This window comes from Mirounga angustirostris, unplaced genomic scaffold (genome assembly GCF_029215605.1).
Source record: "Mirounga angustirostris isolate CCGP_5_RB_7025 unplaced genomic scaffold, mMirAng1.0.hap1 SCAF_6, whole genome shotgun sequence".
Taxonomy (NCBI): domain Eukaryota; kingdom Metazoa; phylum Chordata; class Mammalia; order Carnivora; family Phocidae; genus Mirounga; species Mirounga angustirostris.
This window is the reverse complement of record NW_026991714.1, coordinates 68,427,117-68,445,685: the sequence shown is the minus strand read 5'-3', so window position 1 is coordinate 68,445,685 and position 18,569 is coordinate 68,427,117. Positions and strand designations below refer to the sequence as shown.

General features: G+C 59.9%; 1 protein-coding gene across 1 annotated transcript in view; it reads right to left on the bottom strand.

Moving 5' to 3' along the window:
- Window positions 1-3,345: 3,345 nt before the first annotated feature.
- LOC123845428 (calpain-8-like) overlaps window positions 3,346-18,569 on the bottom strand; it is a 42,648-nt gene continuing 27,424 nt past the window's right edge. The window contains 11 exon segments of the mRNA XM_045876188.2: window positions 3,346-3,369; window positions 4,047-4,105; window positions 4,840-4,917; window positions 4,920-4,955; window positions 5,176-5,254; window positions 5,594-5,662; window positions 8,320-8,384; window positions 9,713-9,770; window positions 11,618-11,686; window positions 14,857-14,893; window positions 15,994-16,202. Of these exon segments, the coding sequence (XP_045732144.2) occupies window positions 3,346-3,369; window positions 4,047-4,105; window positions 4,840-4,917; window positions 4,920-4,955; window positions 5,176-5,254; window positions 5,594-5,662; window positions 8,320-8,384; window positions 9,713-9,770; window positions 11,618-11,686; window positions 14,857-14,893; window positions 15,994-16,202 (783 nt within the window).

Here is an 18,569-nt window from a genome sequence, read left to right as displayed (position 1 = left end):
GCTGTTATTGCTGTTAATTTCATGCCTTCGTGGGCTGGAGAGGGAAGGCCAAACAGGGGTGAGGACGTGGAAACTCTCCCCTGCTCTGGAAGGGACCCTGGCATGCGGGGTCCCGAGACCTGCCTGCCACCCTGGGCCCAGGGTGACCACCGCCAATCCAGGAGCGGCTTCCAGACACTTTCATTCCCCAAACACAGACCGCTGGGGTCCGGGAGCTGGAAAGGAAGTGGCCCCACGCCCGCTCCCTCCTACTGCCGACAAGGAGACAGGCCTGCATGAGTCCGAGACTGGGGGAGGACCTTTCCATCCGAACAGAGCCCCCGCCCCCGGCGCTCGTGCGCTCGCACACACGTTCTCCCCTCCCCCTTGCTTTATTTCTCTTTGCCGATTCGCTGGGGATACCGTCTCACTCACCCGTTTGCTTCTGCTTCCTGTCTGCTTCCCTCAACCAGGCTGCAAACCCACAAAGACGAATTTCCGTCCATATTGTCCGCCGCCGCGCCTCCAGAGCTAGACCGTGCCTGACACTTTGCGACCGCTCAGAAGTCGGTGTTGACTGAGCGAGTCTCCAGCCCAGCGGGTGAACCCCTTGTGAGCCCACGTCCGCTGTGCGAGCCACTCTGGGGTCCACATCGGGCTCTGCCGACAAGGCGCTGGCAACAGCGGACCCCCCTTGGCAGCTATTCCTGAACTTGTGGGCGTCGCTGGGGCACGGCCCCCCTCCCAAGGCTGAGTTTCAGTCCCACGGGCTCTCTCCTCCAGGTCTCCAAGCTTTAGCGCCTCCGATCTTCTCGTCCCGTTGCTCACGCGGCCGAACCTACACGTAGCAGCCGCTGCACCTGACACATTTGAGAGCTCTGGTCATGCATTTAATTCCTGGTTATGACCTTACGCAGGTTAACAGTTTGTTAACTGTTAACCACTGCTGTGGTTCCTGTCTCGGCTGGACTGAGATCCGACCCAGCGCTCAGGATAACCACCCACAGCCTTCCACCGGCAAGCCCGGCGCCCTCGCGGCTCCCTGTCCCTGTCTCTGTCTTTGCCTTTTGCTCATGGCGAAGCCGCCTGTCTCTGCCGCAGTCTCTCCAAAGACGGTAGGGACGCCCCCAAGGGCAGAGGTCATATCTCACGCGTGTCTGTAGCCCAACGACAGCGTAGCATGCTTCCCTACACATAGTAGGTGCTCAGTTATGCTCGACGAGCCTCACAGACGTTTGGTGACCCAGATATTCCAACATGGTATGAAAGCCACCGTTTCCATGTGCTATCCCACCTCATATAAATACCAAAGACACAAAAAGGTAAAAAGTCCATGTGTCCATAAAAACACAACAAAACAGACAGGGAGGAAGAAGCTAGGGTCCCTGCTTTAATCCCCACGGTGCAAACGGGGACCTGGAGACGTGACACACAGTGGGTGCCCGTGAGTGCCCCCACCATGGAGTCGGGCCGTGACTATGTCTGTGTGTTATTATTTACATTTCCGTTGGTGATGGCACAGGTGGGAGGGGTCCCAAGGACGCTGTTCCTGCCTGGGCTCAGCGGAGAGCCTGCCGAGCCCCCCGGACAGCAGGCAGCCCCGAGACCAGCAGCGCCCGCCCGCCAGGAGTCCCTTCTCAGTCTCCCTCTCCCTCCTCCCCCCATCCCTCCCCCCATTTCTGGGGGAGCATCGATCGGAATCACGTATGCCGTATGCCGTAGATAGCAGCCTCATGCTGCTAGCACTTCCCTGTGTAACCAGGACGGCGTTGTTGTGGGATTCAGGAGTTAACTGGTGGTGGGTGTTTCACGGATGCAGGTGGAAGTGGGAAGCTCTCGTGAGCTTCTTCAGACGAGTCTCCGTGGTGCTTTTCCGCTCCAGGGTGGCACTTCTGGCCTCACCCGGGGACGATCCCCATCAAGGACCCTCCCCGGGGCCCCTTCTTCTCTCTGGGTAGTGAGGACACAGCTGGATGCACATCAGGGTGCTCACGGCTGCCCAACGGGCTCCACGGGTCCTTCCAGCCCAGGAACAGAGGGAGAAGACGCTACCCAACAACCCGAACCTCAGGAGGCCCAAGATGGTGCCCCATCGGAAGAGGAGTCTGAAAGCTCTCCATCGGACACAGAAAGGAGAAGGAGGTGCCGCGGGATCATGGCAAGGAAGATGGGAAAAAGCAGAGGAGGTGTCCGTCGGGGCTGCAGTGACAGAACCTTCCGGAAGAGGACGGGCCTCTTTCTCCTGGGCTCTCGCCTTCTCTCATGCCATTCCCTGCATCCGAGGCATCTTTCCCTCTCGTTAGCCGGAGCCCGCACAACACCCAGGATGCAGCTGATGCTCAGTAAGTGTTTACTGGACGGGTGTCGAATGCCTACCCGCCCCACACGAAGCCTGTTCTCCCCCTCCTGCGGCAGCACGAGCCGCTCCCTCCGCTCTCGGCCTGACCTTCTGCCCCACGAGGACCCGTGCCAGCAGAGGGGGCCCCATGATGGGGTCTGTGTCCTTGTGGGAACCCCAGAGAGCTTGCCTGCTCCCCACCGCTCCCTGCCAGGCGCACGCACGCAGGGCAAGGAGCACGACCCAGGGGCCTGTCCACAGAGCCCGGCTGCCCGCACATGGATCTCAGCTGCCCGGCCTCCAGGTCTGTGTGAACAAGGCCCCAGCAGGCCGAGCACCTCACCCTCCCATCCCAGCCAGCTCTGCCCCATCTGCCCCTTAGGACACATGGCTTGGCATCCACTTTCTCACCAGCCACAAAGATCCTCGTGTCCAGCAGGGAGAGAAACCAGCCGGAACTGCGTTTCCCTCTTTGTGGGTCAGGAATCCCTCAGCAAGGATCTGCCTCCCACACGGCAGACGCTGACTTCTTGGGCCTCGAGTGCAGAAGGGAGGCCCACTCCTCCTTCCTCAAAAGGGCAGAAAGCAGCCCACCTACACCCCTCCTCGGAGGGCTGGAGATGCTCCTTCCTGCGCTGCCCCAGAGGCCTCCCAAGAGATCCGCCCGCGTCTCCACCCCAGGAGCTCTGGGCCTGTCTTTTCCCAAAACCTCTCTCCCAAAGCATGAGAAGCAGGGCTCTCTGCACATTGCACATCGCCAGAGAAAAGCAAGAACCATTTGGACCAGACTTGATTTGACTGTGGTCCCTCCGGGGGGCTCCAGGGTCTGTCTACACGCTGCTGAAAGAGAGGCCTTGCCCCCAGACGGCGCGGGTGGGACAGGCCGGGACCTCCAGGGACGCTGATGGGCAGGGAAGAAGGGACAACCAGTGAATGCCATTCAGATCCTTGCTCGCAGAATCGTGAAGAAGGGAAGAAAGGCAGCAGGCAGGCTGGTGCGGAGTGTCACAGGGGTCCACACGCCCGGGTCAGACCAACACACAACACAACCACTGCAAAAGAAGGACCACAGGGTGAGCTCAGCGCTCCCCTGGGAGCTGGCGCGACGGCGCCCGAGACGCTCTCCTGCCCCGCGTGGCGCGACCTGTGACGCGTCCATGCTCCAGGGGGCGCCTGGGAGTCCTTAACTCAGTCCCAACCCCACGAGCCCTCTAGACAGGTGGCTTAGGAAAGGCCCAGACCCAAGAGGGCCTTCCACAAACAGGTGTGTGTGCGTGTGTGCGTGTGTGTACGTATGTATACACTCAATGTCAGGGTCAACGCTGATGTCCAGGTGCCTCCAGGAAGACCTTCCCACATCACTGGAAACAGGTCACCGACATTCCCACTGGTTTCTGGTCACCTTCTCTCTGTTAATCTAAAACATCTGCTCCTGGAAGTCAGCCATTAAATCACACCCACCGCCCACATTTCCATCCAAATTAGCAAGGGCTGGTATCCCAACATGATTTGAAATGTAGCCGTAGCCTTATCTTCAAGATAATAACAGATGCGTGTTGGGAAGACCACAGGGCAGTCCCATTTCTTCCCGCAGTGCGGCCCCCAGAAGATGCATTGTAGCCGCGTGGAAATAAGACAGGCCACTGTGAACGAGCCCCCCTCGGCACCCATAATGACCCAGAATCCAAGTCCCATCAGCAAGCCATTCACCAGAACCCCAGCCGCCTACCTCAGCCAGGGAGAACCGGACCATGCCGCTCTGGTCCTTGTCCAGCAGCCTGAACAGTTCTAGAATGCCAAATAAGGAATGATATGAGACTTCGGAACCGCAGAGAGCTGCCCCTGTCCACCGCCCCCCGTGAGTCCCCTTCCCTGACCCCCCAGCGTCCACCCGGCTGCAGGGACTCTGGAAAGCTCCATGGAGGTTTGGTGTCCCACGTGGGTTTGGGGGCAGGCGTCCCTCTGCCCCAGGGGACATTTGCAGCTATGAGCAGAGGTGGTCGATCACCATCTCCACCCTCTGAGACTCTAGAACTTCATTCTTTCCATGGGAGCGTGCGGGGGGAGGAGGGGGCTGTGGACAGACCACAGTCGCCCCTTGGTGGGCCAGCCACTCCCTCAGCTTCCTCTCTAGGGGCCCGGCCTTTTCCCATTGGGACCACCCCCACCCCCAGTGAGGAGACCCCTCCCTGAACAGGACAGCTTCGTGGGCGCCCACAGCCCTAGGCGGCGGGAGCACGCTCATCCCCTCCTGGGAGCTGATACGGGCTCTGCACATGACCCCGAAAAAGACACTAAGACACTTAAGGCCCAGGACTTGCGCTGCCTGATGGCTCGCGGCAGTCAGACAACCCGCACCAGCGCCAACAACAACCAATGTGGCAGCGTTCTGGGTCTCCACGAAAGGGCAGCCCCTGACCTTGGGCGTGGCCAGCTCGTGCCGCCTCCCCCAGGAGGCCTGCCTGGCTCCGCCGCCCAGCCCTGCAGCGGAACGGGTGGGGCTGAGGGACAGGACAACTCACTGAAGAGGGTCTCCAGGCAGGTCACACAGGCCACAAAGCCATCGAAGTTGATGCGGAGTCTGCCGTCCGCGTACCGAGGGCTAGGGTCTGCTGCACCTGGGTGCTGAGCGTGAAACCTGTGGCGGGGGACCTGGGTCACGGTGGCACGCAGGGCTCAGGGCTGACACGGCCAGGCTCCTCCATGGGATGCGGACCCTCTGGCCACCCCCATTGCAATCCTCGGGGATTAGCCTGTGCCCCGGTGCTAGATGAGGCCGGTGGCTCCAGCACCAGCTTTGCCGCCATCCCGTTCAGAGTGTTTCAAATGAGCACATCGTGTCCCGAATCGAGTCTCACCTGCCTTCCCGAGGGCCATCCTCATCTCTTGGGCGTCGATGGTCCCTGAGTGGTTGTGATCAGTTTCCCGGTAGATGTCCTAGAGCAGCAGAGAGATTCCAGGTAGAAAACAGCTTTCAGAGGCCCCACCAGAGCGACTCCCTTTGCCCACTGCTCCCTCGGGAGGAAGAGACCTCCCTGACTCCTCCCACGAAGTTTCCGGAACAAAGGGAAGAGCAGGGCCAAAGGGCAGGGCTCTCCGTGAAGGGCTCAGCACAAGCGCCCCCTAGTACCCCCTGAACATCGTGTCCGGGTTTTGTGCTGGGTTCGAACACTTAGACTCTGGTCAGACTGGGGGGAGGTGCGGGGCAGGGAGGGGCGAGGGGCTAGACACAGAACCGACCGACGGGGGACAGAGCCCAGAGGAGAGAAGAGTTACCAGGTACTTCCAAATCTTCAGCCCGAGCGTCCCGAGTTCCGCCGGCCCCAAGGTGCCCATGCCTCTGCTCTAGGCATGGTCAAGGCCAACACGCCCAAACCAGAGGCCTGTGCGCCATGTTCTCTTGTGACCACAGCACGTGCCCTACGGCCTCAGTGAACCACCCGTGTGCTCAGTAAGCAGGGCCCCAGGGGTCACCGTGGGAAGGGTGGCAGGAAGCCAACTCAAATTAAGATGAAAGGGTCAGGCACCCCCACGGCCGCCCTTTGAGGTCACGAGCCCAAGGACCTTGGAGCAGGGTCATTCATTAGATCCAACACCCTCGTCATCCTGGCTTGCAGTGGGCTGGCCGAGGAGAGCTGGAAAGACACCTCCAGATTTAAACTCCGTGAGTGGTCATTGAAATAACTCGTTGGCAAGAATGTCATATGTTAACAGAGAAGTCAGGAGCACGGGACTGGGATGCTCAGCCGCATGGTTTGCACGCATTTGTCAGCGTGCCGCGAAGGGGCTCGGAGCTCCCACCGGGACGTGGCTGGCTCACGGGCCACCACTCAGCCCCGGGGGTTTGGGGACTCCCTCTGTCCAGCTCACACTCGACCAGCATTAACGGAACCCTGGGCTAGACGATGGGGACCCTCATGGAGTTAAGGCTCTGAAAGCACCCTTTCTCCGGAATCACAGCTAATCGATACACTGGTGTGTATCGATACACAAGGGTGTGTGGCAGACTGCCAGCCCCACATTGTCCAACGAGCCAAACACCCAAGAGCGTACACCACCCTCTTTAAGTAAGTGTGGTTCTCGTGTCCATGATCCACACCGAGGGTCGGAGACACCACAGCCTCAATCCCTCGCCAGGAACGCAACCGCAGAGGGAGCTGGTACGCGGGTCTCTGCACCCCACGCCCCACACCCCCCTCCCAGCAACCACAGGGGCTCCAGTTTTAACCCACTTCCCAACACAAGAAACTGAGGTTCAAAGCATAGAGGAACTTCTCCAAATTTCCATACCCGGAAAGTACTGGAGCAGGAACAGAGATTCCTGTCTGCTCCAAACCTTGTCCCATGACACAGGGACCCTCAGTGCCTGATGGAATGGCTACGGTGACCCAGGCCCTGTCCCAGACCTGCTGAGTCAGCATCTCCAGCACCAGGACTCAGGCAACCGTATTTTTTAAAATCCCACGGACAACAAAGTGCTAATGCTATGGTACTTGAAATATGGGGCCAAGTGGAAATTCCAGCATAACGGGCTATATGATGTATTCTTCCACATAAATGAGCTCGCTGGAATAGGCAGGTCTGTGGAGACAGAAAGTGGACTGGTGTTTGCAGGAAAGAGGTCGGGACAGTTGAGGGGGAATGGGGAGTGACTGCTAATATGGGTACAGGGTCTCTCTCTGGGGTGACGAAAATGCTCTAACCTGGGTGGTGATGTTTGCACAACTGTGAATTTACTAAAACCCATCAGATGGTACCCTGTAAGTGGGTTCATGGTAAGGTGTGTGAGTTGTATCTTGATAAAGCTGTCGTTGTCACCAAAGTCTCCATGGGCAGGTCCGCAGCATGTCCTGGCTCAGAACCACCACCCACACCACCTGCACTGTGGGACACACACCCCCGAAGGTGATGGAGCCATGAGAGAAGCAAACACCGTGGGGAACACGGGGGGCTAGCAGCTCCCAAATCGACAACCAAGTCAGTGGTGAGTTCAAGAAGATGATTCAGAGACCAAGGGACTCTTTGCAGCAAAGTGAATCAACACTTAACCATTCTTTGTGGCCCACGAATAAGTTGTTAAGCACACTGGCCTCACAGAAGGACACAAGGCTGAAGAGCCCCAGTGTCTGTGGCTCTGGACCACAGGGACAGCGCCCTCTCTCCATCGCTGATAACCCTGGGGGATCAGCACACACGACGTTTGCAGAACCCCTCTGCATGACTGCCATACAAACCAGTCATGCCTCCCACCTCGAGGTCATCAAGCCTCATCCTAACACTGAGGAGAACCCTCCAAGCATCTATGTTTCAAAGAAATTGCCTTCACCATCCACACGATGGAGGATGGTGACCTGGTCCCACCCCCCGCAAGGACCATTCTCCCTCTGAGCCTTCACTTAAGCTGTTCCTTCCACCTAGAATGTTCTAGCCTCCTCCATTCCTTCCAAACACTCTTACACATTCTTCAGTGTAAAGTGAGGGTTAAATCAGGACAGAGAGAACAAATAGATTTTACCTCATGTGATAATTCTAAACTAGTGGTGGTGGCTGTGGGAGGGCTGTGTTACTACAGGAGACAGACCAGACTGGAGGGGGAGGGGAGAGAGTGAGAGGGGGAGGGAAGGGGGGAGGAGGGGAGAGGGAAGGGGAGAGAGGAGAAGGAGGAGGGGAGAGAGTGGGTGGGGGAGGGGGAAGGGGGAGGGGAGCCTGGCGGGACTAAGGGGAGGAAGGCACAATGCCCAGCACTTTCCGTTTCTGGATTCACGGGCTGAAACCCGGAGCCCCTCACCAGCCTCACCGGGAAACAGGGACAAGCGTGAGCTTCCTGAGGAGCAAAACGAGGCAGCACGGTTTTCCCTACCACGCGGGCGGCACAGTCACGGGCTCCAGGCACTCCACCACTGCGGCTGCCCCTGCTCGCGCCCTCCCTCCCTCTCACAGGAAAGGTCCAGGAGTCCCGAAAATCAGGGAAAAGGGAAAATACAGCAACAGGCAAAGGATGCGTCCATCAAGCTGATCATCTCCCTGCGAGTGTTGGGGTCGAATCCAAGGAATTTTACGTCTGCTTCTGAACATTCAAATGGAAAAGGGTGGGGATCCGGGTCTTTGAAGGCGGGAGAGAACCTCCCAGAGGAGGTGCGCTGCTCAGCAGCCCCTCAAGCTAACCCTGAGCTCCGGTCCCCTCCTCCGCCAGGGGGAGTAACAGCAATAATGATACTTGCCCCAGAGGCCAGCTGCGGATGAAGCGGACAATGCGAGTTCCTAGCACAGCGCTTGGACATGGTTCGCTCCTAGCAGGACAGCTAACTCTGTAGGGGCGAGCCCCCACACCTCGTCCCCAGAATCACCCCCCCCCCGTGGTCGGAACTATCAGCATCCCCGTTTTGTACACAAGGACACGAAGACCCAGAGAGCTTGAATAATTTGCCACCAGCAGGGGCGGGCAGGGTCTAAAGGCAGGCCCTGGAGGACAGCCCTGACACCGTGCTCACTGGCTGGCGCCTGCTTGGAACTGCCTCCCTGGCCCCCACCTTACCTGGCCGCACCTGGAAGCCAAAGACCCTGCAGCCGTCCCCTCTTCTCTCACCCCTTCTCAGCAGACTCCAGGGTGGAGCAGAGAGCGGAGACCGTCCGGCCAGGGCCTGCGCCCCGCGCAGCCCCAGCCTGTCTCTCGAGGGCCCGAGGGCTCTCGCTGGGCCTTCTCCTCTTCCCCTGCATCCTACATCTCAGCCCAGTCCTGGCCCTCGCTCCACCAGCGGGAAGCCTCAAACAGCCCGTCCCCATCCCTGTCCCCATCCTCGTCCCTGTTCCCGACCCCATCCCTATCCTCGTCCCCATCCCCATCCCCATCCCCATCACCATCCCTGTCCCCATCTCTGTCCCCACCCCCGTCCCCACCCCCATCCCCAACCTTGTCCCCATCTCCATCCTTGTTCCCGACCCCATCCCCATCCCCGTCCCCATCTCTGTCCCCATCCCTGTCCCCATCCCCAACCTCGTCCCAGTCCCTGTCCCTAACCCGTCCCCCTGTCCATCCCCATCCTGGGCCAGACAAGAGGCCAGGACCTGGGAATCGGAACCACAGCTCCATGGAATAGGCCCTCAATCTGCACTGTCCCACAGCATCAACCTGGTATGTCTGGGGAGACGTCACAGGTCAGGTCACCCTCAGCCCAGCTTTTCCTCCCAGGACCCCCCCAATCCTTCCTGCAGCATCACCCACGCCCCCCTGCTGGACACCCTCATGCCCCCAGGGTCTCCTTCTGCATCTGCATTTGCAGAGCTCATGACCCCAAGCCTGACCCCCACACACACCCGTCCCTCGCCCCCACCCCCCACACTTCACCTCTCTTAGGCTCCCACGAACTTTCTGGAAAGTTCCAAGGAAGAACTTACCTTTGGAAAAGGCCTCATTCAGAAGTGTCCTGAGTTCATGGACATCGATCTCAGAATCCTGGAAAGAGGAACCCAAATGTGAGTCACACCAGGTCCTGGCAAGTTTCCAGGGTCTGAGGCTGATGTAGACCAGACAGCACATCCAAAGGCCCCAGGGCATCTTTAGAAACTCTAGTTCTCAGCTCCTCTGGGGTCCCCCACAGCCTGGCGGGAGTGTGGCGAAGGCAGGACCAGGAGCCACGTGCTCGCTGCCGAGCGTCCTTGTGACCTCAGAACGATGTGGCCTCCGTAATGGAGTAAGGACCTGTGGTTTTGTAAACTTGTGAACACCATATACACACTCGATGGAATGTGTCATTCATGAGATGTTATTTCCGCAGGTTCACAGCCGCCAGGTGACAGAGCTGCGACTCGAAACCTAACACGGTCTCAGCCAAAGCACCCCCTCCTAAGGCGGCATCTCACTCAGGAGCCCCCCAAACTGGGTGTGGAGGTGTCAGGGAAGATTTCCGGAGTGCGCCAGAGGGAAGGTTTGCCCTTTAATCTCAGATGGGACAGGCCTTGGGCAGGACACAGGAGGTATAGAGAAGGGCGCGGGGCTGGGGTCTGGTTCCAAGTGACCCTGTGACCTCAGCCGCGTCTCCTCCCCTGTGCCTGTGGTTTCATCCTTTGTACTGGCGGCCTCACCGCCCAGGCCTGGTGCAGCTCCCGGGATCCTGGTCTGAGCATCCAAATAAAGCAGAAATAGACTCATTTTTGTGAGACTTCTTCAACAGTGAAGGAACTGTGTGTGCAGTTTCATTTCCTGCAAAGGGTTCTGACATATTTTTTTCTATTCCATTCTCTGTCCTGAACGTCCCCCGGGGTGGACAGTACTGTTTCTCCCCTTCTGTTAAGGACTGAACGTGTGTGTCCCCCAAACCCCTGTGTGGGAGGCTGAGGCCAGTGTGATGGTCTCAGGAAGGGGCGTGTGCGGGAGGTGACCAGGCCCCAAGCGAGGGTGGAGCCCCTGCGGTGGGATCAGAGCCCTTGCAAAGGGGCCCCAGAGCCCCCTGGCCCCTCTCTCCACCAGGAGAGCATGTGGGGAGGCTGTCTGCAGCCAGGAAGGGGGCTCAGCCCAGACCCCGGCCCCCTGCACCGGACCGCGGACGGCCAGTGCCCTGCACCCGACCTCGGACGTCAGGCCCCCTGCACCAGACCTCGGCCGGCCGGTCCCCTGCACCGGACCTCGGACGTCAGGCCCCCTGCACCGGACCTCAGACGGCCGGCCCCCTGCACCGGACCTCGGCCGGCCGGCCCCTGCACCGGACCTCGGACGGACGGGCCCCTGCACCGGACCTCGGACAGCCGGCCCCCGGATCTGGGAGCAATCAGGGTCTGTTGTTTAAGGGCTGTCCGCGGTGCTTGGTGCAGCAGCTGGAGCCGAGACACCATCCAAGGCCCTGGGGTACATTCCAGTACCCCCCAGAGAGCAGCGCATCCACTCTACTTATGGGGCCACATGGCCCCACAGGCCTGGAACGTGAGAAACCCAAGTCTGCACACAGCACAGGGCAGAAAGGGGCAGGGGCACCACTGGCACCAGACCTGGTGTGAATGCCGCAGATGAGCAGCGAGGGCGGCAGCCGGGGTAGGTGAAGCATACCAATTTAGGGACGTCTTGCTGCCCTACTTGTGGATTTTCTCTTTCCTGAAGGGTCCGTCGATGCAGGGAGACATGGCTTTGGGACCATCACTGTCCCTGCAACACAGGGAGGAGCCCAGAACTGAGACGGGAGGAGGCCGCGGAGAGAAGCTGGGCCCCTCACCCTTCAGCTCATGGAGACGCCAGGGGACAGAGGCTGAAGCGGCCTGAGGTCTTGGCCACCCTCCTGCCCGTGGGGAGGGTGTGTTGGCCCCACTCACCTTCCCCGCAAGCTTCCCCAGCAGGCTCCCGAACTGGCCGTCCTCTTGGTCCACATCGCCAGGGTGCGGCTGACGGGAAGCACAGCACAGAGTTAGCAGGGGGTGGGGGGTCGCTGGGAGAACGAAGATTTCACATCCGTCACTCCCTGTTCCTACTGCATACCCACCACGTGCCGGTGTTGGCTCCGTGGGGCGCGGGGCGGCCTTGCCTCCCAGATGTGGGGAGGTGATCCCGCCAGACCTGAATTTCCAGTTTCAACCCATAATCGCTTCGGAGAAGGACAGAAGGACTGACCTCAGAGAATCTCCATCTGGCCTGGGGGCCCCCAGAGGCCCCCCAGAGACCTCCCAGGAGTCTGTGAACCCCAGAAACCACGTGAACGTGTTGGGTAGTGTCCATGTGTGTTTTCCTAGCATTCCTCAGACTCTCAAATTGCCACAGGATTCGAAAGTAGTTGGGGTCACAGCCTAGTGGACGTAGCAGAAGTCGGAGCCAGAAGACAGGGTTCGGACACGGGAGGGGCTGCGCGGCAGTTTGCCCCGGGCTCCTAGCACCCTCCCTACTCCCTCAGTCTGTGGTTAAATGACGAGGCTCCGGCGCTCCTTCCAAAAGCAAACACCAGCTGATGGAGTCAAAGTCCCATCAAAGTTACAAACATTACGTGATTGGGTCTGTCCAGGGACTTCCGGCCTGACGGGGGCCCCACTCCCAACGTCCCCCCCCGACAGACGGGAAGTCACACACTTTCCGGGAGGCTTCAGGAGTTCCCAGAAAGCCGAGTCCACGTTCTAAAACCATCGCCCGGAGAAGCAGAAAAGGCCGGACGTGGCCCAGCGACACCGTACGGACGGGAGTAACAAGGACGGTGGCCATGCTCACCGTTGATGGGGGCTCACTACCCGCCAGGCACCTCACGGATTAATTCCCTTACTGCTCATGACTGTTCTGTGGTGAGGGTCCCACTGCGGACCACACGGCATACGTGCAGTTAACACCAGGACTGCACCTCTGGTCGGCTTCGGAGCCGCGGTCCGAGGTCCCAGCGGCAGCTCATGCGCTTCTCCGCCTTTAGTCAGAAAACCAGAGCACATGCTCTGGGGGCCAAACACGCCTGCAGCCCCGGGGCTGCCTCCTTGTCCGCAGTTGGGGGACAGCCATGCCTCCCTACCGCTTACACATGCAATGTGCAAATCTGAGAACACGTCTGAACTTTCCAGAAGAAAAATGATAAATGCTTGTCATCACACGTATGTGACTTTCAAGAGGTTTTGTAGAATAAACGGGTTACATTGTTCCCATCACACAATACACTGCACGCCGAAGTCTAGTGGGATGTCCACCGACTGCGGACGTGGGGGTAGATTCTATCATCCTTGGGGGGAGGGGGTTGTGAAATCACAAACCAAACAACAAAAGCCACAAAGCCAGGATACGGAAGCGGGCACACGCAGGTGGGCGGCAGGCACACTGCCACCAGGTGGGAGCACCGCACACAGATCACGGGAACAAGAAGCATTTGCATGATGGCGTATGTGGAAACTTGCAGTTTGCTTGTTCCTTTAAAGAGATTTCCTGGACGCCTGGCACATGGCAGGGGCCGTCCCTGCAATCTGTAAGTCCTGAGTCCCCCACAGACGTGACCCCCGTGTGCATCTGTGTGCGTGTGTGGGGCCCTGGAATCCTGGGAATCTCATACATCTCTGTGAACCTCGTGCATCTCTGCAGGACCTCATGAGGGAAGGCTGGGCGCTAGGCTGGGGGCTCCTGGCTCACAAAGGGTCAGAGCCCCAAGCTCGTGCAGAAGCCCCCGGGTGACTCAGGAGCAGCAACCATGAGCTGAGACTGGGGCGTCCCAAGGAAGAGCGGTGAGCACCTGTAACAGGAAAAGTCTTCCCGTGAAACAGCAGGTGTTTCAGGAAACCCCGAGACCACGGGAAGGGGAGACAGGAGCCCCCGCAATGCCTGGGCTTGAACTCCTGGCAACCTGGTGCTATGGGAGCCTGGGGCCAGCCTTCCGTCAAGTTAACAGAAACCAAAAAGGAGCGGAAGGCTAGCTCCTACCACCCGAATTGCAGGCTCAGACCCACGCCCTCCACTCGGGCACACGGGCCTTTCTGACCCCTGGGACAGCAGCAAGAGAGGCCGCTGTGAGAGAGGAGTCCACGAGGAGGCTGGGCCTCTCCCCACGGCAGGGTGGGGGCAGGGCAGCTCCGTCACCAGGAGCCGCCAGCCTGGAAAGCACTGACGGTGCAGGCATCCTGCTGACCCGCGCAGGGGCGCTGCTGGGCACCGGCCGTCCAGGATCTGACTGGAATGCTCCACGCGGACAGTGGGGGCGGGCGATTCTGTCTCATGAGCTCGTGACGTAAGCCCCAGAGCTAACCTGAAGCTAAGAGAACACTGTGTGAACTCTACTGGAATTTATTTTAAAAACATAAAGTAACACCGAATGCATGAGTGAGTGAACGGACCCCAGGGCTTCTCGCGCCTGCAGGAACAGGAGCGTGCAAACCCGCCAGGTGCCTCTGCCAGCCCAGCTCAGCCAGACCCGAACCCGCAGCCACAGGGCTGACGGGCGGCGGTGGCCCCGTGAAGACAGAGCCGCCCACCCCCAGCGTGTGCTGGTGCAGACAGGGCAGGGCGGCCCGCGACATGACCCCTCATGGAGCAGCCTCCACAAGGGCCACCGGAGGAAAAAGACAGCGGGCTGAGGACCGGAGCGGGCGCACTTTCCTCCTCCGGCCTCTGCCCTGACCTCGCCCCTCCATGGGGCCCCCAGACTGAGTGCTCACTCCAGCACCCCAGACCCCTCGCACACAGCCTGAGACCCGTCTCCAGCATGTCCGGATGAGCTTTCCTTCATCAGTTTCATGCGCCTCCACCATCTGTCCCCAAGAGCCTGCAGGTCTGAGAGCAGGGGCTGAACTCTCCCTCCCACTGCCTTCTCTGTCCCGCCCAGAACTGCTCAAGAGCACAGGCCCGTTCTGTCTGAGGGTCCCACCGACGGATGCGGGGGACAGATGCCCGGCCCCTGGGGTTAGGAATGAGCCGCCCAGCCTGGGTCACCCTGCTGCTATCCCATCTTTGTCAGGAAGGACCAGAGCCTAGGAAATGTTGTGGCCCTGACGAATAAAAGGTCATCATCCTTAATATGTAAAGAACTTCTACAAATCAACAAGAAACCTCGAATGCCTGGTATGCCACAGTGCCAGAGCTTCTGTTCTGAAAGATTTCATACCTCATGTGGGTTTCCAGCCACCACAGCCCCCATCTCCCTGGAGCACAAAGAAAGGAGAAAAACAAATATGGTAAGTAAACAGGACAGCTGACCAGGTTCTTTCAGGAAGCATTTTACTTTTCTGAAGCATTGGCTTCCCACCCAAGACCCTCAGTCCCTACTAGCACCAAACTGCATGGACTGAATCTTGACCCACATCCCTCCCTTCTCCCCGCAGTCCCCACCCCCCCAGGGTTTGTCACCAGACCCTTCATGAAACCTGAAATGTTTGCCCTGGTGGCCCTACTCGGGGAATTCTCTCACCACCTGGTCACTCCTCCCCGGGAGACCCAGCTCCGTGAATCCCTATAGACACTGCCTCTGGACAATGAGCCAGCAAGCCCACAGGCCGTGTGTGCATGCAAACCCGTACGTGGTGTGTGGTGTAAGTGTGTGTGCGGTGTATGTTGTATGCATGTATGTGTGCAGTGTGTGGGGGGTGTGCATGGTTGTGCATGTGTGTGGTGTGTGCACTCATGTGTATGTGTGTATGGCATGTGTGTGTATTGTGTGGTGTGCATGCATGTGTGTGATATGTGCATTGTGTGCCTGTGTGCAGTATGTGTGGTGTATAATATGTGTGATATGTGCATGTGTGTGGCATGTGAGTGCATGGGTGTGTGTGTGGCATGTGCATGCCTGTGTGTGGTGCGTGTGCATGGGTGTGTTGCAGCTTGTGCATGTGCACACATGTGTGTTCGTGGGTGTGGTGTGTGTGCATGGGTATGTGTGCAGCGTGTGCATGTGAGTGCATGGGTATGTGCAGGTGTGTGGTGCGTGTGCATGTGAGTGCATGAGTGTGGTGCATGTGCATGGGTATGTGCGGAGGAGGCGGTGACCCCTCTGGATCCCACTCCCTGGGCTCAGGGATCATCCCTGCTGGAGGAAAGCCCTCTGCCCAGCCTCGACCTGTTGGGAGCCAACAGCCTGGTGTCCCATAGATCCACAGGGGAGGGAAGGGGACACTGAGCGAAGGACCCGTGGGAACAGGGAATTTTACAGATTCTGTCTGGGCCACGGCGGCTGTGACCCAGGCCCTGCACCTGCCAGGCCACACGTGCCCCGGCCCCCAGCACCGCAGGAGGACAGGATACACACAGGGCCTTGGCCTTCCATGAGAAGAGCCTCAGGCAGAATTCTCCGTCCTGGAAGGGCTTGAAGGTGGATGGCACGATCAGGTACTCCCCCGGCGTCAGCTGCAGCCAGCCGGACACCTCCCGCAGGTTGGCGTGGGTGCTGGAGCGCACGCAGGGCTGGCGGCCCAGGAAGAAGTTCCAGCCCAGGGGCGTGTCTGTGTGGCCCTGAAGCTGCACAAAGCAGGGCAGGGTGAGTGTCCCTTGGAATCGTGGAAGACGGCGGCTCCAGAGTGTGGTCCTATGCTCCGATTTGGGGATGGCCGATTTTTAATGCCGGGCTACGAATTGGGAGGCCTTGGGTTCTGCTGAGGATGCACCCGTGTCCCCCAGCGGGTGTATTTGGGCACTTCTGGCACCAGGCCCCGTGTGTGAGACACCAACCCTGTTGATGCCACGGTGACCAGCCCCTTGCCCCCTCCCCGGTTAAGCGAAGGGCCGCAGAGCAGGGTCTCGGGCGCACACTGCGCTCCTCGCTGGGGATCTCCCTCACGAACCCCACTACTGATCCCGCAGACCCTTCTCTGAGGCTGTAACTGGGCGGCCCTGAGCCCCCAGCTCGGGCCTGAGGCTGGGGGGTGAGCTGAAATCCTGCTCCTCAAGCCAAAGCAGCCAGAAGGGCCCGTTTGCCTCTGCTTCTGGGAAACCGTTTGCAAGCGGAGGGCCAGTCGTCTGGGAGGCCCCCCAGGCGCCCCGCGGCCCCTCTGCTTGGTGGTGGGAGGGGCTGGTGTGTGACGCAGGCTAATTAGTGAGTGCAGGGTGCCCGGGCTGTCATTTCAGTGACTAAGCCTCCCGTGGTGCTGCGTCTTTATGACCAATCTTCCTCAAGCTACCTGCGTCAGAGGGCGGGTGCTGAAAAGCCTCAGGGCCGTGGCTTCTGTGTGACCTGGAACGCCCACCCCAGAGGGGACGGCATCCATCCACGGTCACCAGACCTGCTTTGGATCGCAGGTCTGCTAAGCGGAGGAGGAAAGTGGGGCCACCTGCCCCCAGCACCCCTGCCGGTCGGGACTGCACGGGGATCTCCAGCCAGTTCCTGCTGACCGAGGTCCAAGGGCAGCCAGTGCACTTAGGCCCCCCGCAGACTTCCATATTCCGGGCAGGAGACTGCTAGAGGGGCGGCCAGCAGGGGCCCCGCCAAGGGCGAGGTGTTAGGGAGCTACTACCATTCTTGCCATCCCTGACTCAGCTGGGGGGGGGCAGGGGACCCCAGGAACAGGCACTCAGTAGAGGTGAAGCAGGAAGCTCACTCTCTCCACGGGAAAGAGGCTCACATTTCCAGCAAGGTCCCCGGTGCGGCAGATTAGAGAGCCCTGTTTGGGGGCCCGCATGGAACTGGAGGCAAGAAGGGGTCCCTCCATCCTTCCAGGGGCCCCACCAGGCCCCCGACCCACAACCTGTCTCGGCAAGGCCCAGCCGGAAGCGACAATGCAGGATCGGGCAGGGTCAGAGGCAGGTGGCCCCCAAGGTGTGGGCCCAGGTCCGGCCCGAGCGTCCTGGGGGACGTGTTAGGAGTGCAGGGTCTCAGGTCCCACCCCAGCCCCATGGCACCGGGAACTCTGGGGCTGGCCACCAGCTTTCAGAAGCCCGGGGTCCCTGGCGCAGCAGCTGGGGAGCTGCTGACGGTGCACAGGACCCACAGTGACGCGTGTGGGGCCCCGGGAAGCACACCGTGTGTGCGTGTGATCGCTGTCTCACACACAGGGGACATTTCTGATGGGAACCACCACCCCAGACGTGACACAGATTTGGATTATTTTCTCATAGCGAAGAAGTGTGCGCTCCCCATCATCCGTATTGCTTCCACGTGAGCTCTATAACCAATGATGTGTGTTTGGGAGCCAGCCAGCAGGCGGCCCACAGCACCGAGAACGTGGGCCCCCGTCGGCATGTGCCACACAGCGGGCAAATCTGGGAAAGCGTGAGGACCCAGCGATGCCGCGGGGAAGACGCATCTCCACGTCATTAACACAGTCGACCCCAGAGGGCCCCCACCATGGACCAGGGGTTCCCAACCTTGACTGCACGCCAGAATCACCCCCGAGATTGTGCAGCAACACGTCTGGGATGCAGCCTGCACACCCGGCATGTCCACCCTGCAACCACGGAGGGGCTTTCTGGAGAGGCTGGCTCGCACGCGGCCTGACTTAGTGCAAGCCGGGCTGGGCCCCCCTCCCCCCGAAAGCACTGTCTGTCAGGGGCTCTCCCTTCAACCAGCCAGGTACAGGGGCAGCTAGGGGGCATCAGCAGGAAACCCCAGATGTTAAGTGGGACAGGACGGTGTGTCACCGAGGAGACACGGAAGGGGCCGGAGCCAATCAGATCAAGCGGCCCTTCCTTTTGTCAGAGAGCAGGGCATTCATTCCTGTCTCCAGATAGAGGAGCCTGGGCACACTGTAACCGCCTGGTTCCGAGCAAACCACCAGGCACACGGGCGCGAAGGTCACCACTGTCCCCTCCTGGGGGGCCTCGGGGTGGGACCCAGCATCGTCTGTGCCACCTGCCAGGGTCCCTGGCTCACCGGATTGTGTGGGAGAACCA